This window comes from Trichechus manatus, unplaced genomic scaffold (assembly GCF_000243295.1).
Source record: "Trichechus manatus latirostris isolate Lorelei unplaced genomic scaffold, TriManLat1.0 scaffold00039, whole genome shotgun sequence".
Classification (NCBI taxonomy): Eukaryota; Metazoa; Chordata; class Mammalia; order Sirenia; family Trichechidae; genus Trichechus; species Trichechus manatus.
The window spans coordinates 12,448,431-12,474,373 of record NW_004443975.1 but is presented as its reverse complement, the minus strand read 5'-3'; the positions used below and the strand labels follow the sequence as shown (position 1 = coordinate 12,474,373).

The 25,943-nt window shown below is 42.3% G+C and overlaps 1 protein-coding gene across 1 annotated transcript; it reads left to right on the top strand.

Moving 5' to 3' along the window:
* The first annotated feature begins 8,551 nt into the window (after positions 1–8,551).
* CCDC185 (coiled-coil domain containing 185) lies at positions 8,552–10,456 on the top strand. Its single transcript, XM_004391393.3, has one exon. The coding sequence runs from the start codon at positions 8,552–8,554 to the stop codon at positions 10,397–10,399; it is 1,848 nt and encodes a 615-aa protein (XP_004391450.2). The 3' UTR covers positions 10,400–10,456.
* Positions 10,457–25,943: the final 15,487 nt, after the last annotated feature.

Sequence of the window (25,943 nt, the reverse complement as noted above, 5' to 3'; positions counted from 1 at the left end):
GTCTACTGGTGGAGGACTTTGTCAATCTTATACTCACAGAGCCCTCCAATGTAGCCCAGCAAGGAGAGGGACTGGTGCTATAAAGGGGCCAGGAGAGTGTATAACGGGGGGATTTCATGTGGTCAGGGAGGCTAGGGAAGGCTTCCCTTGAATGGAGACTTAAAGGAGCACCAGTCCATGCAGAGAGGGGGACAGGTGATAACTTTCTCCAGAAGTGTGGCCATGCAGAGACTCATGCAAGTGGACAAAGGAAACTTTGTAAGGTTTCTTTGGACGCAGTGGTTGCTGAGTACGCAGACAGAGCCACCCATAGTTGGTGAGTTTCTGCTCCAGCCCATCTGGGAGTGGCTTTTAGTAAAAAAAAAAAAAAAAAAACACTGAGCTGTCCGCTGACAATTCTTCCATAGTATGATAAGCCTGCTGGATGAGGAGGCTGGAATCTTAATGGACTGAGGGCACCCTACCCTGCTGATAACTCCAGGAAGGATTCACAATGTACACCATATTACCATATATGCACAGGCAGCAGGCACAGCAAACCATCCATCTCAGCCTTCTACTGTCAATGCTGTCTTCATTCACTTCCACCTTTCTACGAATCAAATTTCCTGTGAACTTAAAAATTCCAGACTCAATTTTAGCAAAAAAGAGCTTAAAAAAAATACATTAAAAAAAACTTTCAACAAAGCACGTTCTCTCTTTTAAAAATTCTTCAATATAATACCTATGTTGGGGATAAAGAAGTCAATATAAATTGGATGAGTTATTAAGTGCAACTATTTTCCCATGTTTCCACTGGGAAAACCTTTTCATATGTTCCAAATTTAAATGGACATTTTTAATTTTGTGATGATATTTCAAAAACAAATATCCTTATCAGCTTTGCATTTCTGGGTCACCGCTGAGTGATCCAGGAACTGCGCTCCGTGCAGTATCTTACTGTAGAAATGAACTTATTTTCTGCTCTGAAAAGTGCTTATTTCCAGTCCTTCCTTTCTTCAAAATAATCAGTTAATTTCTATCTTCTGCTTTTAATTGCATGAAGGTAAAAAATGTGAAAAGCATTAAAATCCTAAGACACAGCAAAACTAGAAATGTTTAAAATTCTTTATTGCTTCTTTGTCCACGCACAGTTTTCTCTGGTTATAATTATGAGCACTAGCATTGAAGAGCAGGCCCTGGGTTGCACAAACAGTTAACACGCTCGGCTGCTAACCAAAAGGTGGGAGGTCTGAGTCCACCCAGAGGCACCTTGGAAGAAAGGCCTGGCCATCTACTTCTGAAAAATCAGCCAGCGGAAACCTTATGGAACACGGTTCTACTCTGGCACACATGGGGTTGCCATGACTCAGAATCAAATTGACGGCAACTGGTTAGCATGGAAGATCATACAGTGTAGAGAACAAGGGTGAGAGCTTGAATTCCAATCTGGACTCCACTGCTGACTAGCTTTATGATCTTGGGCAATTCTCTCTCTGTGCCTCAGGAAAGAAGAGTCCCTACTTCACGTTGTTGTGATAGAGTTTACACTTACATGCTCAATATGTGTCAGCCACCACTTTCACACTTATAACCTCTCGTCCACATGGAATATTTTCATTATGGGTAAATGATTGTTTCCATGGAAACTTAACTTTCATATTTCGGGACCCTTATCTCAATTTTCCTTTTTTTAAACAAAGTTTGTAGGCTACAGTTTTCATTATTAGCACTGCATTAACATAAGTTTCCCATTTACTGCCCTGGGTGTGTGTTTGTCTAACATTTTTTTAATGTTTTGTAGATCTGGTATTGTTAATGAGCCCATATCTCCTAGGCACACGTAGAGAGTGGCCGTATTCTATATTCTCAGACCCTTAGGGGCAGTTGTTTTCCCATGTAGAAAGGAAAAAATGGGGGTGGCTGTGAAAGAGCTGAATATTGGGGAACTTCAATTATCTAGAGCAGTGCTATCCCACAGAAATATACTGCAAGCCACATACGCAATTTTAAATTTACTAGTAGCCACATTAAAACAAGTAACAAGAAACATGAAACTAATTTTCAGAATCTCTTGTATCTGGCCCAATGTATTTGAAACACCATCATTCCAATATGTAGGCAAGATAAAAACTATTCAGATATTTTACATTCTTTTTCCATACTAAGTTGTTGACATCCAGCATGCATTTCAAATTTAGTGCACACTTCGGTTCGAACTACTCGCCTTTCAAGCGCTCATACTGGTCCATGGCTACTGGCTGCCATATTGGACGGAGCAGCTGTGGCTTATTTCTCCCCTTTAACCCATCCAAGAATTAGGAGCTTTGTTAAGAGATTGAATCTGAGGTCACTACAACTAGCAAAGATGTCTCTTTGAGGACTAAGGTGCACCTGACCCAAGCCATGATATTTTCAATCACCTCATAGGCATGTGAAAGCTGGACAATGAATAAGGAAGACCAGAGAAGAATTGATGCCTTTGAATTATGGTGTTGGCGAAGAATACTGACTATACCATGGACTGCCAGAAGAACAAACAAATCTGTCTTGGAAGAAGTACAGCCAGAATGCTCCTTAAAAGTGAGGATGGCGAGACTTCGTCTCACATACTTTGAACATACTGTCAGGAGGGATCAGTCCCTGGAGAAGGACATCATGCTTAGTAAAGTAGAGGGTCACCGAAAAACCTCAGTGAGATGGATCGACACAGTGGCTCAATGATGGGCTCAAACATAACAATGATTGTGACTGTTTCGTTCTGTAGTATACAGCGTCGCTATGAGTTGGAACCAACTCAATGGCACCTAACCACAACACAACTAACAGTATGTTCTGAGGAAGGACATACAGTGCAATTTTTATTCCATAGATTAATTTTGATTGTGGGGACAGAGAACATGTTGCCATGTTTTTTCCAAGTCTCCAACAAATTAGGAAAAGAGGCCCAGGTCTTCATTTGGCAGAAGGCCCACATTCTCAGGCATTCAGCGAACTACATTCAGGACTTTTTCTGCCAAATAAAAACGAGGCTGATTGTTCTTAGTATCAAGGGAATGCTTGGCAGCTTAACATTTGCAAAACATCTCTTTCATCTGCCCCGTGGAGGAGCTGACTGTGGCATCCACACATGTGACCCTCCAAGGGGTCTTAATCAGACGCTAAAGATGCAGGAGAGGAGGGTTTTTGCTGCTTCTTGCCGCTGTGTGCTACAGTCTAGAGTCTCCTCATGAGGCCCTTCGGGGGAGAAGGTTTCTCTTCCAATTTTTGTCAATCTGTTCCAGACATTCTGTTTGCTAACCTGTGTGGGGCTCAGTACTTATTATAGGTTCTTCCACCCAATTTCCAGGATCACTGTTTTCAAGGTCTCCCAAGGTTAAGGTCACTCAGCCTGAAGAACTTTTGTTGGTGCCGCTCACCATCCACCAGACTAGAAATCTTCTCTCTCCATTATCCATCTTCAGTTCACCATCCTTCGATGTTTGAACTATCCGTTGAATCCAAAACCCTTCCTGTCCCATTGCCATTGTCTTGATTTACCCCTCCTATCCAAAAGGTCCTGGTGGCATAGTGGTTAAGAGCTACGGCTATTAACCAAAAGGTTGGCAGTTCAAATCCACCAGGTGCTCCTTGGAAACCCTATGGGGCAGTTCTACCCTGTCCTTTAGGGTCGCTATGAGTTGGAATTGACTCGGCAGCTACAGGTTTGGTTATGGGTATCCAAAAGGTCTCCAAGTGGCACAAATGGTTTGCACTCAACCACTAACCTAAAGATTGGTGGTTCAAACCCACCCAGTAGTGCTGTGGAAAAAAAAAAAAGCCTGGCATTCTCCTTCCGTAAAGATTACAGGCAAGAAAACCCTCTGGAGTAGATCTCTTCTGTGATACATGGGGTCACCATGAGTCATAATAGACTCGACAGCAGCAGAGTGCTGAAGCAGCCTCCGAGCTGGCCTCCTGTCTCCACCTTCCCTCCCCTCACTCTCCAGTTTATCTCCCACACTCCTGCCAGGGGGAGCTTTCTAAAAGATAGACCAATCACATCACTTTTTTAGTTAAAAAAATTTTTTTCTTAAGTCTAGTATATCATGTAAGCCAATCTCTTCCATTGTATTTGGAGCCACAAAACTAATTACTGTCCCCAAACAAAACAAACAAAGAAAAAATGAGTGCATTTAAAATTGTTTATCCAATAATAAAAATACAAAAAAAAAAAAAACACTTAACATCTTGTTTGGTTTTAAAGACCTTTATTGACTTCCCACTGTTATCTACACAGTGGATTTCAACTCATTTGTGTAAGTAGAAGAACCCTGAATTTTTTCAGTGAGGTGTTAGAGGGAGCCACAATCTAGAAAACAGAGCAATCTGAGCTGCTCTGGGTGAAGCAGGGACAGAGGCCTCAGAGCCTGCCCCAAAGTCCCCCAGCCCCCCTCCAGAGGCCTAACTTGTGGGGGGGGGTGGCAGATAGGGTGCGTGCCCTGGGCACCACTTGAGGTAGGCACCAATCAGCAGTTGCTACCGGCCATCACAGTTTCCATTGCCAGCTGAGAGATCATTCAGCAATTTAATACTGATTGCCCTAGGTGCTATTTTCCATAGTTAGACCCTGCCACTCACTCTAGGGCCCAAGATACCCAAAACCCAAACCCACTGCCACCGAGTTGGTTCCAATTCACAGTGACCCTATAGGGTTTCCAAGGCTATAAATCTCTTTGAAGCAGACCGCTGCATCTTTCTCCTGCGGAGCCACTGGTGGTTTCGAACCACTGACGTTTTGGTTAGCAGTCGATTGCTTTAACCACTGTGCCACTAGGGCTCCTAGGGCCCAAGATAGCTCTATGGAATTCTGGAGTTCTTCTGAACAAAGCTGGAACTCTGCTGGGATTAAGCCTTTGCTTAATTAAGCACGGCATTCAAGGCCCTACCTACAGTGTCTGGGCCCAGTTCACCTTTCTGCTCTCAGCCCCTGCCTCTCCTCTGCACACAGTCCCACGTCCTTTTTACACGAACCACACGTGGCCCCAAGTGTGCCAGGCCCTCTGAGGCTCCATTCTGGGGCTCATGCAGCTCCCCCCCCCCCCAGTGTGTCCTGCTCATCTCTGTCTTGTGATGTCCTCCAAGGGTGAGCCCTAACGTCATCCTGTAGGGGACCCCCCCTTATGCCCGACTCAGACAGAGTCAACCCCTCCCTCCTCTAGGAACTCTGTGAAGGCTACTGTTTAACCCCTCCCACCTTGTGTTAACCTGGGTCCTTTTCTCCTAGGAATGTTGTGGGCAAGGGCCCTGCAGTATCTTTCCTGAATTATCCTGGCCCAGATTTTCAATCAGTGTTTGGGAAGACCGCGTCCTTTATCCATCAGCCGCAGAAGGGACTGAGATGTACTTGTGGATTCCGAGAACCTCTAGAGGAAGCACGAGGCCAAGAGCCCTGATCTGGAGAGCTGAGCCCTTGGCTCCAATTCTGGCTCTGCCCCATGCGAGGTCTTTAAATTCAGCTCTCTGCTGTTTCAGTGCTCCTGCGTGATGACGGTAATGATCCTGGTGGCTAATACTTAGAGGGCAGCTACCACATGCCAGGTGCTGCTGTAAGCGGTTCTTACGGATTAACTCATTTTCACTTTATGGAATGAAGGCTGAACCATCTATTAGATGGAATCCCTCTCTAGTTACATTTGGGCTGGAAGGGACCTTACAGCTCCCCTCCCGCAGCACCGTCATTTCACAGATAAGGAAACGGAGACTCAGAAGTGAAATAACTGCTAGGGGTGACTCGGCTGGTGGCAGAGCAGGCTGGTGGCAGAGCAGGCTGGTGGCAGAGCAGGCTGGTGGCAGGGCTGGCTGGTGGCAGAGCAGGCTGGCTGGCGGCAGAGCAGGCTGGCAGCAGAGCAGGCTGGCGGCAGAGCAGGCTGGCGGCAGGGCTGGCTGGCGGCGGAGCAGGCTGGTGGCAGAGCTGGCTGGTGGCGGAGCAGGCTGGTGGCAGAGCTGGCTGGTGGCAGAGCAGGCTGGTGGCAGGGCTCCTAGCTCTCTGGCGGCTGAGCTTTCTCCCACATGACACTGCTTCTCTGTGACAGGAAGAGGCCTGGGTACTGGCCAGAGTCACATTGTCTGAGCAAACTGTTTTACAAAGCTTCAACAGAGAGAAGAAACTCAGGTATCAGCACCACCCTACTCATACCAACCCTATAGGACAGAGGAGGACTGTCCTATAGGGTTTTCAAGGCTATAATTATTACGAAAGCTGACTGCCACATCTTTTTCCCATGGAGCAGCTGGTGGGTTTGAACTATTGACCACTTGGTTAGCAACCAAGCTCTTTAACCACTGTGCCACCAGGGCTCCTTACTTGGCTCATGCCTAACTTAAAAAAAAGTTAAATGATTCCTTTTCAAATTCGGTTTAATGTTTTTACTTCTTGGTAAGGCTTGCCATCACATAAGAGAATCTCTCTAACGATGCTAAGAGCAGTGCCAGTCGAGATTTAGGATAGAAACCACTTCTCATCCTCAGCTCTAGAAGCGCCCATGACTGCAAACTTGATCCTAGCCCAGCAGAGCGGGCTCCTCTGGACTGTGTGGTGGCTCTGGTTAAGGCTGTTACCACATGGCTTCAAGGACATGGCTGCCTTGACCTGCTGAAGTACAGCCAATCATAAGTTTCTGTTGGGAGGATGGTCTGTCATGCAGCCTTGTAAGCCTCACCTGGACTGCCTAATCGATGTTGGGCCTAGGACAGTCCCTGATCATGGAGGCTGGCAACTGGTCAGGGAAACTCCTTCCCTCTTATGAGTACACAATAAGCCTTCTTTGTACTGCTCATGCATGCGTGTGATTTAGCACCTGGCCACCCCCAATGCTATGTCTGTCTCCAGTGGGGAGGTAACAGGGTTACCTGCAGCATGACCTGCCAGCGATGGGGGACTGATATCCACTATTAAAGCTGATCTTGCTGTCTCGTTTCTATGTAAGTAAAGCATTATTCCAACTAGTGCATGTGTGAGTCATGTCTTTCTTGGCTGCCTTGGACCTTGCCTTGAAGACTTCTTAAAAGTAGGTCTCAATTCAGAGTTTATTTCCTGAGAGGCAGCATGATATCAAGGAAAAAGTGCTGAACCTTAAGTCAAAACTCCTGCCATTTATCGAGTGATGTTTGCAGAAGTCATTGACTCTGGCTGTATCTCTGATTTGTCCTAAGGAAAATTCTAAAATCAATTTGTCCTAAAATCGATTCCACTGTCCCTGCCTAGCTGGGGTTGCTGTGAAGCTCCAAGGAAATATTAAGGGAACTGGGGTGGGTAAGTACTCATTTTTCTTCTTTAAGGAGGGTACGACATTTGGAGAATGTTTTCCAGAAATGTTTCCTATCGCACCCCAGAGAAGGGAAGTAACTTAGCCAAAATCCACAGTGCAGTGTGGACATGACAAAACCTTGTGATTCACCCGTCCCTGGCATTCTGCCCTTTACCCAAACTGTTTTAGGATTACATTCATTCCTTTCTTCTTAAACTAAGAATCTGCAGACATTTTGTAAACCCATATGTTAATTTGTCTTAAAACTTTTAACTGAAGCCTAGCAGGATATCAGAATAGTATGTATTGAATGTATAATTGGTGCCAAGAGCTTGATACGTAATTCCACCCGACTCTTACAACAGCCCTGCAGAGCTGGTATTATCACCACCCACCCCATTCCGCCCGCTGAGAACCTGAGGGCCAGCAAAGGCAAGTCACCTGCCCAAGATCACACAAGGGGAAAGTTGCAGAGGAGATTCAAGCTCAAGTTTGCCCAATTCTAAATCCAAAGAAAAATCACAACATTAGAGGAAAAGGACGAAAAAGCAATAAATGTGATTTTCACATGGTGTTCACTGACGCTATTTCAGAAAAGTGCATACAACATTCACACTTTGTCACAAGCAATAATTGTCATATTACAGAAATAATAGAATCTTCTTTTTCCTTTTCTAAAGTTTAAAACAGTAAACGTTAAAACATACTTTGGGCTTGCTCACTTAAAGCTCACCAGGGCGGGGCAGGGTATCCAGGTGCTTCCACAGCGGCAAATTTGTATACACTGTAGAGGCGCACAGACGTAGGGATGGCGACTCTAGGCTAATGGTGACTCGGCTGCTCAGCGACTCTTCCCCTCACCCCTTCCCCTCCAGTTTCAGTTCTGGGGGTGATGCTTCCCCTGGACTCTTAAAATCCTGCCATTTCAAGGTGTACAAATTCCTATGTGAAACACTGGTGAGGATTCGCTAAGCACCCTGAGCTTTAACTATCACCCCTGATTTCCTACAGCTCCACCCGCCACCTTGCCACCCCGAGTCCCCCCTGCCCCCCGGTGGCTCCCACTCTCCCCTCTCAGCGCGCAGGGTGCTAGCAAGGCGGCGGTGGCAGCGCCGGGTGAGGCCCGAGGGCTGCGAGGACGCGGGGCTCCAGGCGCATTGTGAAGTGGCCTGAGCGTCACAGGCGACCGGGGCCCTCGGGGATCGGAAGGCGGGCGGGTCCCTGCAGCGCCCCCTGGAGGCCCCGGGACCCTCGCGCAGACGCTGGGCGTGGCCGCAGGCAGCATGGAGGGCCTCGGCCGCTTCTCCCCACGGCCCTTCACGGACCTCTGGGAGCCCCCGCCGCCCGACCGGGAGCGCGCGTCCTCGGCGCGGCTGGGCGGGCCTGGGCTCGGGTCCGAGCCGGCCCTGTGCGCCTGGGCCCGGGCCCCGGCCGCGGGGAGCGAGGCGGTGTCGCCCTGGCAGGCGCTGCCACTGCGATATTCGCCCACGCCGCGGCCTCGGAGGCGCGGCTACCTAGAGTCGCCAGGGGAAAGCTGCAGCCTGACCGACGTGGCCCGGAGGCCCCCAGACCGCGCCAGGAAGCAACGGCCCCGCAGCCGGCGCCTGGAAAATGCGTGGGGGGAGGCAGGGACCAAGCCCCAGCGGCTGGAAGGCGGCGGGCACAATCTGATCCGGCAGCCTCAGCCCTGGCAGCACTACCCTCTGGCCCAGGGAGACTCGCCGCCGCCGAGCCTTCGGGGAGCTTACACTCCCTCGAACGGAACTGTTGGAGTAGAAAAGGTACCGAATGGAAGCCAGTGGGCAGTGCCCGTCCGTCGAGGTCCAGGTGGCTGGTCCCTTTCCTCAATTCCCATGGAGAAGTCTTCTGTGCTTTCCAAAGTGAGTACACGGTCAGCCTGTGTGTACCCTCAGGATGGAGACAGTAATGAGCTGATGGAGTCATTAGGCAGCCAGCCCTCCCAGCTGGAGGGGAGTTCAGAGCCTGTGTCCAGCCAGGAGCTTCAGAGCCTGCACACCCAGCTGCTCAAGAACAAGCTGGCAGAGGTGGTGATCTCCTCCAGGGACCAGAAGATTGTAGCCCTGGTGCTGGCCCGGCTCCAGAAGGCCCAGAAGATGCGGGAGCTGCAGCAGCAGGCAGTTGTCGCCTGGGAGGAGCTGAAGCGCTCGGACCAGAAGGTCCAGATGACCCTGGAGAGGGAGCGCCGGCTGCTGCTGCAGCGGAGCCAGAATCAGTGGCAGCAGGAGAAGGAGCAGCCCAAGGCTCATCAGTGCCAGGAGCAGCATGTCCAGAGGGACAGCCAGGTGAAGAGCAGGATCCAGAAGGAGAGCCTGTGCAAGAGGCAGTTGGAGAGCCAGGAGAACCAGTGCCAGGGGAAACTGGAGAGGACTCACGCCCAGGCTGAACGCAGGAAGCAATGCCAGGTGCAGCAGCTGAAGGAGCAGGAGAAGCTGCGGGAGCAGAACAGCCTGCAGCTGCAGAAGAGGCTGGAGCAGGATTGTCGCAAGAGGCACCTGCACGCCATGGAGGACCCAAAGAAGGCCCAGGAGACCGACCTTACCTCCATGATAAATTACCAGGCCCGCAAGGTCCTCATGGAATGCCAGGCCAAGGCCGAGGAGCTCCTCAGGAAACTGTCACTGGAGCAGAGGTCCCAACAGTTCCACGAGACCCACCAGTGCCTGGTTAAGGAGCGTCACCGAGAGCTGAGGGAGAAGGCCCAGAAGGAGGATGAGCAGCTCCAGCAGGTCAGATGGCATGCCGGAGATTCAGAAGAGCAGAGGAAGATGCATAAGACAATGCTGATGGAGCTGGCTGACCGAAAGATCCAGCAGGCCAGGACTAATGCCCACAAGAACATCAAAGACAAGAAGCACATTCGGGATCTCAGTGGTCTTCGGGAGAAGAATCACCACATCCTGAAGCTGAAAGCCGAGAAGGAGGAGAATTGCCACATCGAGGGCATCAAGGAGGCCATTAAGAAAAAGCAGCAGAGGATGGAACAGATCTCCCGGGAGAAAGCGGCAGCCCTCGAGGAGTTCCAGAAGATCTCCAGGGCCTCTTCACAAATGAGAGACAAAGTGAGAGCCCTTCACAACAGCTCCTTTGATCAGATGGCATGGGAGGCCTAGCTCTGTGCCAGTCAGCAGAGAGGGAGCTACTGAGGGCCCAAGAACAAGCCCATGTGGCCAGAAAGAGATGTGGAAATGTGATTCATTTTATAATCTGGTTATAATTGAGCATTGATATAAAAAGTGTATAAAATCACTGCAATTTTCTCTCATGAACTAGTTTATTGATTCACTTGGGATAGTTTAGAGGGTTGGGGATAGAAATTTGGGAATTTCAAGAAAATTACTTGGCATTGTGAATTTTTTATTTGGATAGGAAATATTCATTTAGCTTTCAGGTATTATAAGAACACATCAGACACATCTTGGACGAATCAGAAAAATCTATAGTGGGGGTGGTATAGGTCTGTGTAATATTTTAATAAGTCGTTTCCTGTCACAGAAGTTACAGAAGGGTGAATTACCAGTCACGAGAAATCACCGAGATAAAAAGGAGGGGAGGGTTCTGTGAACAAATAGGTTTCAGAACCCTGCATATGACGGCCCCCCCTTGGGATGCACACTAACATTTTAAAGGCTGTAAGAAGGCCTGCTAGGACCCCGGCTGGTACAGTGGTTAAAGTGATTGACTGCTAACTGGAAGGTTGTCGGTTTGAAACCGTCAGCCGCTCTGTGGGAGAAAGATGTGGCAGTCTGCTTCCGTAGACATTTACAGCCCTGGAAACCCTATGTGGTCACTATGAGTTGGAATCGACTTGATGGAAGTGGATTTTTTTTTATTAAGAAGGCCTGCAGTACAGGAACTTATTTGTTTAACCTAGTGTTTTTCACAAACTATGGGACCCCCCTTGGTTTTTCTCAGATTATTCCATGGAATTGATGTTCTGCAGAATATGTTTTTGGAAATGATGCTCTATAACTACTCCGAGACTGCGAATTGCTTTGGCCCGCCCTCCCCATATTGATACGAAGTGTTTATAACTCTATCATCTTGGCTTTGCTGCTCAACCAAAGCCATGGTGTCTTAGTTATCTAGTGCTGTTACAATAGCAACACCACAAGTGGGTGGCTTTAACAAACAGAAATTTATTTTCTCACAGTTCAGGAGGCTAGAAGTCCAAATTCAGGGCATCGGCTCTAGGGGAAGGCTTTCTCTCTCTGTTGGCTCTGGAGGAAGGTCCTTGTCTCATTTGAGTTTCTGTTCCTGGGGATCTTCATATGGGTTGGCATCTCCTTTCCCCCATCTCTGCTTGCTTAATCTACTCCTTTTATATTTTGTGGGAGATTGACTCAGGACACACCCTACACTAATCCTGTCTTATTCACGTAACAAAAACAACCCATTCCCAAGGGGGATTATAACTGTAGGCACAGAAATTAAGATTTACAACACATATTTTTTGGGGACATAATTCAATCCATAACACTATCCAAGAGCTTACTGGAACCTATTTGGCTTGATTTTCTTTTCTTGCTTTTTTTGGTCCTAGCCAGTATTATGGAGCAAAATTCTATTGGAATCCTTCCCCTCCGTTTCTCCGCTTTTGAAGGAGTTCTATGATGTCATTCTGTCTGCCCACATTGTGTCTAATTAACTTAACCAGGCTCTGAATGAATGAATAAGCATGATTCAGTAACATGACATTTTTAAAATAAGGAACCTGAAGCTAAGTAGAAATTAACCCATAACATCTCAAAGTCTCTGTAAAAAAAATTCTAAATGTTTTCTTAATGTAACATTTGTCTCAAAGAAAAGAGAGAGGAAAATCAAAAGAATAAGCCCCATTGAAAGACTTCTGTCTTATTAATACTAATTTTTGAAATCAAATTAGCCTGGCAAGGAATTTGATAAGGAATTTTGTGCAGAGGTCAGTTGAGGTTTACTTCGTCATCTCATATATGGAAACAGACCCCCTTCCCTATTCTGTTTTCTCCCCCTGACCTAGCTGCTTTGCATCTGCTGCCCCCAAAGAGTCATACTCAGGCCCACACTCCTTTGCTCTCTGAGAAAATCTTATTCTTTTCTCCTCACCCACATTAATCCTCTGCTCTAGCCAAATGCCATGTGCATTCCAGGCATCCTAGGGTAGTGCTTAAGAAGTTTCAGACAGACCTAGGTATGAATCCTAACTCAATACAATTGTGTGGCTTCGGGGAAGTTACCTCCTTCAGTCTCAGTTTCCCCATCTTTAAAATAGAATAATTTGTACTACAAAGGGATACTATGAGAGATGATTAAAATAATCCATGTAAAGTGCCTGGCATAGTGCCGAGGACCTAATACACACCCTATAATGATTTTTTATTATTATTAACAATACTAACCTTGCACCTTTGTCGATTCTGGTCTCTTACCTTGATGCCCCCTCACCAGCTGTCTCCTCTCTTCCAAGTCTGATTTTACTGAGCTTAGTTCACATTCTACCTCTTCCATGAAATATGGGACCTTCCTGTCTTCCCCCATCTTGACATCACCCTTCTCTGACAAACAGCACTGGTCACTGAGCACTTAGCAGTTGCTGCTTTTTATGGCATATACTTTTTGCAATCCACATCTTGGCTTCCTAGCTAAACTGTATGTTACCTGAGGCCAGGGTCATTGTCTTAAACCCTACTTAACATAGTGGTTGGTATATAGTCGAAAGCTATTAAGATGTTTTGACCACACATCCATATCTCATGCCTTTCACCACACTAATGTTCTTTACTCTTTGCTTTAAGAAATAGACTTTCATTCTTTGATCCAATTCTTCTTGAATATCAGTAGTATAAATAATCAATACAAAATAAAACTGATGGAAAATGGAGGAGACATACTATCCCTATTCCTCCCCTAAGTACAACTAAATATCCTGAACATTATATATAAAACTAACATAAGAAAACTCTAAAATGTAGAGAGAAGACAGGCCAACTAAGGACCTTGGGACTGAAGGAATGACATGGTGGTGCATTTCCTGTGTTTTCCTTTTGCTTCATATATCCCAGAATGGAGCAGAAGAAATCAGCAACCAGGAAACGCCAGTAGGCATAGACAAAGAAAAAAGAAAAAAAAAAACAAAGCCTGCTTTCTGTAGCCAAAAGACCAGAAAAGGGGCAACCTAACAAGATAAAACACTTTTAGACAATAATCACTCTACTTCAGCCAAACACCACAGAAAAAAAGTATCTCCACCCTCACCCATGCCAGAACAAGACTTCTACACTTGCCAGATTCTACTAAGCAGCCCTCTCCCTGCTGCCTCCTGCCTGCCCACTGGGGTTATATCATAAAAGACTGAGTAGGGAGCTGGGACTTTCACCCCTGCTACCTCTTTCCCCACAGTGTCAGTAAGATCCATGTGGGGAGCAGTAATAAGGCATCCTACCCCTAATAGCCACTGAAATATCAGTGGAGGATTAGTGGGGAGTTTGAACTCCCACTCCCACCCAGCATTAACAAACAACCCCCCACCTCAGATGCCAGTGGATGCTGAGTGGGGAATGTGGACTTCTACCTTTACCTCGCAGTAATAAGGCAGTGTCCCTTCTTTCTCCCACCAGAGTGGTGTCAAAGAGTCCAGGTAAAACAAGTTTAAATAAAATTCAGGGTCTCAAAATACTCAAAATGTCCATATTTCAGTCTAAAATCACTCACCATACCAAGAACCATGAAGATTTCAGACTGAATGAAAAAAGACAATAGAATCCAAAACCAAGATGGCAGAAATTTTAGATTTATCTGAAAAAGATTTTAAAGAAGCCATGATAAAAAATACTTCTACAAGCAAGTATGAACACACTTCAAACAAATTTTTAAAAAGTCTCAGCAAAGAAATGGAAGACATAAAAAAAGATCCAAATGGAAAATTTAGAACTGATATAGGCAATAAAATAAAAGACTGACTGGATGGGTTCATCAGAAGAATGGAAGGGACAGAGTAAATGAAAGAATTAGTGAACTGGAAGATAGAACAATAGAAATTATCCAATCTGAACAACAGAGAGAAAATAGTCTTGGGAAAAGAAATGAGCAGAGCCTCAGGAACCTATATGACCATAACAAAACATTTAACATGTTATTGGAGTCCCAAAAAGATAGGAGAAAGTGAGCAGGGCTAAAAGCATTTGAAGGAATAACAGCTGAAAACATTCCAAATTTGGCAAGAGGTATAAACCTATACATTGAAGAAGCTGAGCAAACCCTAAACAGGATAAAACCAAAGAAATCCACTCTAGAGACGTCATAATTAAACTTCAGAAAACTAAAGACAAAGAAAAAAAATCATTGAGAGCAGTCAGAAATGACACGTACCTAATGGAAAACAATGAGAATGACAGGAGATTTCTCATCAGAAACCATGGAGGCCAGAAGAAAGTGGCACAGTACTTTTTAACTCCTAAAATAAAAGAAGTTTCAACCCATATTCCTATACCTAGTGAAAATATTCTTCAGAATGAAGGGACAATCAAGACATTATCTAACAGATGAGAGAAAGCTAAGAATTTGTGACTAGCAGACCTACCTAAAAGAATGGCTAAAGGAAGTTCTCTAGACAGAAAGGAAACAATAAAAGCTACAGCAAGAAGGAAGAAAGAACACGGTAAGCAAAACTATGGGTAAATGCAATAGACTTTCCTTCTCCTATTGAGTTTTCTAAGTTATGTTTAGCAAGTGAAGCAAAAATTATAACACTAATCTGATATGGTGTTAAATGTGTGTAAAAGAAATATTAAGACAATTATACTATAAATAGAGGAGGGTAAAGGGACGTAAAGGAAGGTAAGGTTTCTATACTTTACTCAAACTAGTAAAATGTCACCAGTAGACTGTGACAGGTTTTACATATATATATATATATATATATATATATATATAAAGTGTAATATCTACAGCAACCACTAGGAAAGCTATATAAAGAGATACACTCAAAAACACTATAGATAAATAAAAATGGAATTTAAAAAAATAGTTAAGTAACCCACAGAAGTCAGGAAAAAGAAAACAGAAATAAAATCCAGAAAACAAAAAATGAAATGTCAGACTTAAGCCCTATTATCAATAATTACATTAAATGTAAAAGACCTAAATACACCAATTAAAAGACAAAGATTGGCAGAGTGGATTGAAAAGCATGACCTAACTATATGTTGTCTACAAGAAACTCACTTTGAATATAACTATATAGGCAAACTGAAAGTAGTAGATTGGAAGATTCAACATAGTAAAGATGTTTTATATTGGATGAGTTGTGGTAGTTTTTTGAGGAATTTGTCCATTTCATCGAAACTGTAAAATGTACATGTGTAAAGTTGTTCATAGTATTCCCTTACTAACCGTTTGATGTCTACAGTCTGTAGTGATATCCCCTTTCATTCCTGATGTTGGATTTGCCTGTTCTGGATATTTCCTACAAATAGAATCATACAATGTATGGCCTTTTGTGTCTGGCCTCTTTCACTTAACATAATGTTTCTAAGGTTCATCCATGTTGTACCATGTATCAGAGCTTTATTTCTTTTTATGGCTGAGTAATATTCCATTATATGCATATACCACATTTTGTTTACGCAGTCCTCCATTGATGGACATTTGGGTTGTTTCCACTTTTTGGCTATTATGAATAATGCTGCTCTCCCACTGGTTTTTGATAAAGGTACAAAAGAAATTTAGGGAAGGAAAGATAGCCTTTTCAACACATGATGCTGGAGCAAGTGGATAGCCATGGGCAAAAAAAAGAAATCAACCTCAACCTAAGTCTCACACCTTATACAAAAATTAACTCAAAATGGATTATGGACTTAAATGTAAAACATAAAATGATAAGCTCTTAGGGGAAAAAAAGGTTATTGAAGAAATCTTCAAGATCTAGGGCTGGATGAAGAGTTCTTAGACGTGACACCAAAAGCACAATCTACAGAAGGAAAATTGATAAATTGGACTTCTTCAAAATTAGAAATTTTTGCTCTGAGGAAGGCCTTGTTAAGGGGATTAAAAGATAAGCTACAGAGTGGGATACAATATTTGAAACTATCCAACAAAGGACTAGTATCTAGAATACATAAAGAACTCTCAAAACCCAACAGTAAAAAAGTAAACAATCCAATTAGAAAATGGGCAAAATACATGAAGAGACATTTCACTAAAGAGGATATACAAAGAGAAAATAAGCACATTAAAAGATGTTCGGCATCATTAGCAGTAGGGAAATGCAAATTAAACACAAGATAGCATTACTCAACTATCAGACTGGCTAAAATAAAAAATAACGATAACACCAAATGCTGGCAAAGATGCAGAGAAACTGGACCACTCACATGATGGAAATGTAAAATGTTAAAGCCACTCTGAGAAACAGTTTGGCAGTTTCTTAAAAACCTGAACAGGCAATTACCATCAGCCCAGCAATTGCACTCCTGGGCATTTATCTGAGAGAAATGAAAATTTGTGTTCACACAAAAACCTGTGCATGAATACTGTATTTTTATGCAAATAACACGTACCTTCTGTGTTTGTTTGCCAACTGCACCCTCCCCGCTGCAAGGCATTCTCATAAGCATCACCAAAACAAATTGGCACAGCAGTGCTTATTTACAGCAGCTTTACTTGTAATAGCCAAAAACCAGAAATAGCGTACATGGCTTTCAATGAGCAAATAGTCAAAGAAACTATGGTACATCTTTACCATGGGATACCACTCAGCAACAAAAAAGAAACAAACGATTGATACTCCCAACAACTTGGATAAATCTCCAGAGAATTATGCTGTGTGAAGAAAAGCCAGTCCCAAAAGGTTACATAGTGTGTGGCTCCATTTATATAACATTCTTGAAATGATAAAATGGAAGAAATGGAGAATGGATTAGTGGTTGCCAGAGGGAAGGAGGGACGTGGATTTGGCAATAAAAGGGCAACATAAGGGATCCTTGTAGCGATGGAAATGTTCTGTATCTTGACTGTATCAATGTCAACATCCTGGCTGTGATATTGTACTATAGTTTTGCAAGATGCTATTGCTGGGGTAACTGGGTAAAGGTTATGCGGGGTCTCTATTATTTCTTACCGTTGAATGTGAATCTACAATTACCTTAAAATAAAATTTAATTAAAAACAAAACAAAATAAAACTGGCATTACTAAAACTGCACACTATATTATCTATCTATATTAAAGCTGGCTGAAAAAAATAACATTTTTGGCAACAATGAGAATTTAAAAAATTGAACCCAGAAAAGTTGGATTTGGTAGAAATTTATTAGCACCAAGTAAACTCAGCAATGACTAAAGCTACAAATAGTAACATTCGTTACCATCTAAAATTGAATGATGGAGCCAAATTTTCTTTACAGCATTTAGAGCTGCGGAATCTGACCCTGGAAAATTGAATTTGTCAAAAATAGTTGCCCTAAAGGAAAGCTCACAGTGGCTGAGGATGTAATTGGTCAAATTTGATATTGCCAGAAACATTGCTATATAAATGAAATTTATCCCAATGCAAAGAATTTTTGTAAACAACAACAAAAATAGAAAAATTTGGAAGCATTGACTATACCATGTAGAAAATATCATGGAACTGAATTGGTTTAAAGGAGTCTGTGTTGGAAAATACTTTCTCAGTGAAAATCCATTAATTTTGGTATTATGATCGAAACATTTGTATTTAAATACACCTGGGATCAAAATATTCTGTCATCTAACAGCCAAAACCAAAAAGCCAAACCCAGTGCTCTCAAATCAATTCTGACTCACAGTGACCCTATAGGACAGAGTAGAACTGCCCCCATAGAGTTTCCAGGCCGTAGATCTTTGTGGAAGCAGACTGTCACATCTTTCTACCACAGAGAGGCTGGTGGGTTTCAATCGCCAAAATTTTGGTTAGCAGCCAAGCTCTTAACTACTGTACCACCAGGCTCCTTATCTAACAGCCAAACCTTATAAAATGCTTATTACGTCCCAGACCCTTGACACACAGTAGACTCTTTTACATCCATTTTTCTCCTTTGATTTTTACAACCTCTCTCTATAGCATAAGCTGTATTTCACTGACAAGAAAATGAGGCTTAGCGAAGTCGAGGAAGATTTCCAAGATGCTGCTGCTAGTAAGTGGTAGAACTAGAATTTAAACTCAAGTCTTTCTGACCCCTTAGTCCATGCTGTTTCCATACATTACATGGCCTTTCAACGATAAAGAGGAAAAAGAGGAAGTAGTGGTTAGGGCAAAGGCTCTGTAGCCAGACTGCCCATGTTCAAATCCAAGCTCTATCACTTAATTAATGAGTGACCTTGGGCAAGATTCTTAACCCACCTACGCATCAGTTTCTTTATTCAAATAAAAGAGATACAGTGTATATTTCATAAGGTTGTGATGATCAAATGGATTAGTAGAAATCCTGATGGCGTAGTGGTTACAAGTTTGGCTGCTAACCGAAAAGCCAAAAGGTCGGCAGTTCCAATCCACCAGGCACTCCTTGGAAACCCAACGGGGCAGTTCTGCTCAGAATGGATTAATACATGTAGGGAATTCAGAGCAGAGCCTAACACATGACAAGAACTCTGGGTTAGTGTTGCCATGTTGTGGGGTTGTTAACCATTGTCATAAGGCAATATGTGTACTAACTGTTTAACGAGAAACTATTTGTTCTGTAAACCTTCATCTAAGGTTAAAAAAAAAGAGTTCTCTATGTGAGATCAAATTGACAACAGCAACTCAAAAGGTTTGATGGGAAGCATAGGGGGCAGTGAGTTGAAGATGATGGTGATGGAATAATTTGGAAAAGGACAGTGAGAATAGCAGCACAACTGGAAGAATGTAATCGAGGTCACTGAATTGTACATGTAGAAACTTTTGAAATGGTGTAACTTCGGCTATGTATATTTTCACCAGAAAAAAATGTCCTCCAGGGTCGAGAGAAGAGAGTGTTGACATGTTGTGGGGTTGTTAACCAATGTCAGAAAACAACATGTGTACCGACTGTTTAATGAGAAACTATTTGTTTTGTAAACCTTCATCTAAAGTACAATTAAAAAAAAAAAAAAAGAGCAGGGAAAAAAAAGGGGGAGGGTATTGCACTTGCCTGTCTTCCTCACTGAGTACTTGTGAATATTCAAGATACAATATTTTGACGGGAAAGGATCACATATTACAAGGACCCATACACATATATCAAACACTTTTATTATCTAGAAAGCATACTGAGATATGTAGTTTTTGAAATATATTCTTATATGTATAAATAAAAAATAAAACATAATATTGCTGTATGTAAAAAAAAGAGCTCTGGGTTAGCTTTTATTATGTAATATTTTCTTCAGTATAATGCTGGACAAATTTTTATTTTAAAAAATATGGTTTGCACATATACTCAGATTTTGGAGGAATGAATGGCAAAGTAACCTGACTCTTGTCAACTATTAAAATACACATGTCTTTTAGGGTAGAATTTTAAAAACTGACAATGACCTTAGTTGCATTCAAACTGGCAGACTTCAGGAGTTTTAAAGAAGTTACCTTTGACTCTAGGCGATCCAAGTTTTTCTCTGCTGACTGTGTAATTGAATTCATTTCACATTGGGCCAACCTTTATTGCCATTCTCTCTCCAACCTGATCCTGCAGCAATTCTGCATTGAGGGGGGAAAATGCTGACTCGATTGAATATTCTTTAGCATTAAGCCTTCTTGGGTTGGGAATGTCACTGAAATGGTCTGGAGGGTTATTCTTCTCCTTTTTGTGTATCTTGCATAATCGGGAGTCTTTCAATAATGGGCTTTAAAAATTATTTTTTGAGACACAAAACACTTCAGTTGATTTTGTCATTTTCAAAAACCAGACAGTTCTGGGCGTTTTCCAATTCTACATCTAGTTACAACCAGCACCATTTCCTTCCTCATAGCACTTGAATCCAGAAACATTTTATTTCCGGTTAATTTTTTTCTGCCCCTCAAGTGGAGCTATTGTCTCACATTGATCTTGCAGATGTTCTGACTCAAAGGAACGAAGTAGGGGTCAGATATACTGGCAAGTTTACATTTTTGAGGTTAAGTAGAGGTGAGCCCATTCTCAAAAGGGAAAGGGCACTCCAAAAGGTTCTGTATCTTATTTTCTCCTTTAGCCTAACTGTCCCTTGCATTGGGTTGTTGTTGTTACGTGCTGTCAGTTGGTTCCAACTCACAGCGACCCTATGTACAACAGAACAAAACACTGCCCAATCCTGTGCCATCCTCAGGATCGTTGTTAGGCTTGAGCCCATCGTTGCAGCTACTGTGTCAATCCATCTCATGGACGGTTTTCCTTTCTTTTGCTGACCCCCTACTTCACCAAGCATGATGTCCTTCTCCAGCGACTGACCCCTGCTGATAATACATCCAAAGTATGTGAGACAAAGTCTCACCATCCTTGCTTCTAAGGAGCATTCTGACTATACTTCTTCCAAGACAGACTTTTTTGTTCTTTTGGCAGTCCATGGTATATTCAATATTTTTCACCAACGCCATAATTCAAAAGCATCAATTCTTGTTTAGTCTTTCTTATTCATTGTCCAGCTTTGGCATGCATATGAGGTGACTGAAAACACTATGGCTTGGGTCAGGTTCACATTAGTGCGTTTTAGTCAGTTTTGCCAACCTGCTAGGCTTAAAATGAGCTATCCCAGAGGTGGAAAGGGGGGACTTCACTAGCACCAAGAAGAAGAGCCAAGAATAGAGCGTGTCCCATGGACCCGAGTTCCCTGCACTGAGAACCTCCTAGACCCAGGAGACAGAGAGAGAGCTGTAACACCAAAGATGACACAAGAGAGCAAGAAGTGGTGGCAGAGAAACCGTGGCAGCAGAACCAGAAGACCAGCATGAGACGACGCAGTGGGCTTCCTGGCCCATGGAGTGAAGAAGCTACAGTGGGTGTGCCCACCCATGGAGCAAGAGAGCTGACTATCTTTGGGCAGAAGACTTCCTGGGGAGTAGGGTGCCTCCAGGCACTTAGCAGAGCTAGGCTTGCTGACACACAGAGCAAGAGAGAGCTGACACCTGTGGGCTGAGGCGTGCTGGAGAAGTAGGATGCCTCTGGGCACTTATTGACGGAGCTTTGTAACACTTGCCAGAGTACGGCAGAGGCCAGGCAGAGGGACTGAAGGCTAGAGAGAGGCCTGCCTGCAGGCATGACCGAGAAGCTGTCCTGATTCGAAGAACTGTATCTTGAGTTGTTCCTGACCCTGAATTGTAACCTGTTACTTCCCTAATAAACCCCATAATTCATAAGTATTGTCTGTGAGTTCTGTGTAGCCATTTCAATGAATTACTGAATGCAGGAGAGAAGTAGAGAGTGCCATGGGAGAGACAGCTGGTGTGAGAATTGGTAAAAAGGTTGGAGAGAGGAAGTATGTCTGACCTCCACCTCATAGGAATCAGCCTTGGGCTGTTGATGCTGATAGTTATTCTCACTCTTCATGAAGTTAGAGGAGGCCAGGCACCCCACCACCTTGCCATTTTAATACTTTGTTATGTCAATGAGATAGTATTAGCATAGGGTGTGTCTGAGTAAATCTCTTTTGAGATATAAAAGGAGCAGATTAAGCAAGGGAGCAGAGAGGAGGGAAGACAGATGCAGTGTTACATGAAGATCACCAAGAAATCAAGGAATAGAAGCTGAAGAGACAAGGACCTTCCCCCAGAGCCAACAGAGTAAGAAGCCTTCTCTCAGAGCTGGTGCCCTGATTTCGGATTTCCAGCCTAAACTGTGAGAAAATAAGTTTCTGTTTGTTAAAGCCACCCACTGGTGGTTATTTCTGTAATATTAGCACTGGATAACTAAGATAGGTGGACTTACAGAAGTAAGGGAAACTTCCACAGGGACACACACACACAAATCACCAGAGCCTTGAGCAGTAACTACACACAAAAGGCAAAGTTGCTCTGAGGACAATTCCAAATATCAATCTGGCAAGAGGGAGAAGTTGACCTTGAGATGCCTACTTGGCCTGTGAAGGGATGACATTGGTCCAGACCAATAGTGATCCTGGCTCCTGGCAGAAGCAACCCAAATCCATTCTGGAAGCAAGCATCTTCAGTTTAAGTTCACAAATTTTCCACAAGTTAAGATCAACCAAATATGAGTTCATAAAGATCATCACGTAAAGAAACAAATTATAATGAGCAATAATCAGCAGAAATAAAATAGATTAAGACTCACAAGGACTTGAAATATTGGAGCTATCAGAATCAGAATGGAGAATAACCATGTATAAAATGTTTAAAGAAAAAAATTGGAATCACCAAAATGAGTCAGCATAAGGGAATACCAGCCAGATTTGAAAAAGAACTAGAACTTTTAGAAAGTAAATAGTGGGATAAATAGCATATTAAACACAGCTGAAGAGAGAATTCGTGAACTTGAAGATAGCTTTGTAGAAATTGCTCAAAACACAGCACAGAGAAACAAGATGTAAAATCTTATAAATCGGGAAAAAGAAGTTAACAGATATGGAGTATAGAGGGAGATATTCTAACATCAAATTAGACTCCAGGAGGAAGGAATAGAGAAAATGGAGGAGAGATGGAATTAAAAGATAATTATCTAGAACTGATGAAAGACATGAGTGCGATAACACAGGGAGTATGACAGTTACCAAACAGGACAAAGAAAAAGTAAATCCAAACCTAGACACATTGAAAATAAGGTGCAGAACACCAAAAAAAACCAACAACAAAACCAGAAAATCTTAAAAGCATTAAAAAATAAAAATAAAAAAACACATCGCCTACAAAAGAACAACAGTTAGACTGCCAGCAATTTTCTCAACAGCAAAAACCAAAGGTGAGAGTGGAATAATATCTTCTAAATGCTGAAAGAAAGCAACAGTCAACGTAAAATTGCATACCCAGTAAAAATATCTCCTGTCATGAAAGTGAAATAAAAACATCTCTGGATACATAGAAACAGAACTGACTCCCCACAGACCCCAGCCAAAGGAACTTTTAAAAGATGAGCTCTAGGAAGAAGGAAAATGATTCTGAAACGCTTGAGATACACAAAAAAGTAAATAAGTAGGAAAACATTAACAAACATTGTCTGTATAAGATAATATTAACACCTAATTTAAGGAGCCCTGGAGGCACAAATAGTTAAGCACTGGGCTTCTAACCGAAAGGTTAGCAGTTCAAACCCACCCAGCGGCTTCAGGAGAGGAAGACCAGGCAATCTGCTCCCACAAAGATTACAGCCAAGAAAACCCTGTGGGGTAGTTCTACTCTGTCACATGGGGTCGTTATGAGTTGGAATCACCTTGACCGCACCTAACAACAACAACACCTGATTTGTGGAAATAAATATGTTTAAAAGGGCAGAATTAAAATATCGAAGGATAATAGTACGTAAGTTAGGAGAGGAAAGGGTTGTGTGGTTTGAAAGGATTAAGATACTAATGTTAGAGTGTAGTACGTTTTTATGGTAAAATTTCAAGAGTAACATAAAATAATAAATTAAAAAAAAAGAAGAGCACAGCATAATTTCCAAACCAATAGAGGGGGATAACAAAGGACTAACAAAGTAAACAGAAATGCAAATTTTTAACAGTCAGGAAGAAAACAGGCAAATGAAAAATGGGAAAAATAGGAAGCAAAAGGTAACATAGTAGAAACAAATACAGACATATCAGTCAGCAGAATGAATGAAAAAGGACTAAACTCACCACATAATAGACTGAGATTATCACCTTAGATTTTGTGCTATTAGCAACGGACACATGTAAGCATAAGGGCAAGGAAAAGTTGGAAGTAGAAGGTATATGAAGCAAATATCAACCAAAAGAACGCTTTCTGCTATCAGAAAAAGTTGACTTTACTACAAAAAACCATTATTACAGAGAGGCTCACTACATCGTTATAAAATGATTCACCTAGAAGATAAAATAATCCTAAAGAGCTATATCTCTATCTATCCATCTATCCATCCATCCATCCATCCGTCCATCCATCCATCTATCCATCCATCTATCTATCAAGCAAAATTGATAGACCACATAGAGAACAAACCCATTATTGGAATGGGAGATGTTCAAGATACCTCTTTTACTTGTTGAAAAGACAAAAACAGTAGAAATATGGAAAATGCAACTAACAAATTTGATTAATATTGGACATATATAGATTCCATATAACAATGGAATATTTACAAAAATTGACCATGGAATGGGCCATAAATACGTGTCAAGATTTTCAAATATCCACTATCATGTGGACAAAGCTCTCTAAAAACAATGACATTTAAGTAGAAATCAAAAACACATGCCTGGAATTTTAAAACCTCACTTTTAAATACTTTGTGGATTAAAAAAATTAGAATAGAAATTTTAAAAATATTTGGAACTGAATAATAATGAAAATACCATATAACAAGGCTTATAGCATGCAGTGAAAACATTAATATGAGAGAAATGTAGAGACTCAAATATTTATTAATATAAGAGAAGAAAGGTTGAAAATTAGTGGGCTAAGCACCCAGCTTAAGAAATCAGATAAAGAAAACAGAATAAATTCAAAGAAAGTAGAAAGAAAGATAAGTCTAAGTGCGGATATTAATGAAATAGAAAAGAGATGCAATAGGGGGGATTAAAACAAAAAAGTTGGTTCTTGGAAACAACAAATAAAATTGATAAGCTTCTAGCAGAATTGTTCAAGAAAGAATGAGAGAAGCATGATAATACTGAAACTAAAAAGAAGGATATAATAAGAGATCCAGCAGAGACTAAAATGATAAGCACATACTACAGAAAGCAGTCCCTGGATGGTGCCAACAGTTAACTCATTTGGCTGCTAACTGAAAGGTTGGAGGTTCAAGTCCACTCAGAGGCTCCTGAGAACAAAGGCCTGGCAACATACTTCTGAAAAATCAGCCATTGAAAACCCTATGGAGAGCAGTTCTACTCTGACACATGGGTTGCCATGAGTCAGAATTAACCGGATGGCAACTATAAAAAACTATATGTTATACTATTAAAAACTATATGTCAGAAAATGCATAAAATGCATAAACTTAGACAAAATGAATACATTCCCTTTAAAGTCACCAGCTCGAAAAGAAATACAAAGTCCAAATAGCCCTTAACTATTAAACAAGTGAATCAATTTGTTTAATTTTCCCACAAAGAGAAACACCAGGCACAGATAATTTTACAGGTAAATTCTACCAAGTGTTCATGGAACATGTCATTCTAATCTTATGCAAACTCTCTGAGAAAAAAAAAAAAAATCTCCAACTCCTTCTATGAGTCCACTATATCCTTGACATTAAAACTTGAAAAGTACAATACAAAAAATCACAGGAAAATCTCACTTGTGAGCATAAAGGCAATAATCCTATACAAATATTAGCAAAATGAATCCTGCACTTCATGAAAAAAAGATAATACATCATGACTAAGCTGAGTTTATTTCAGGGAATGTAAAGTTTACCTTTAGAAAATCTGTAATTACCGGTTACCACGTTCGCATACTAAAAGAACAAAATGATATGGTTGTTTCAACAGATAAAATTTGATGAAATTCAAAATATCTATTTATGATTTTTAAAAAATTTAACTAACTCCTAATAGAAAGGGATTTCCTTACTCTCGTACAAACAGTCTACCAAAAATC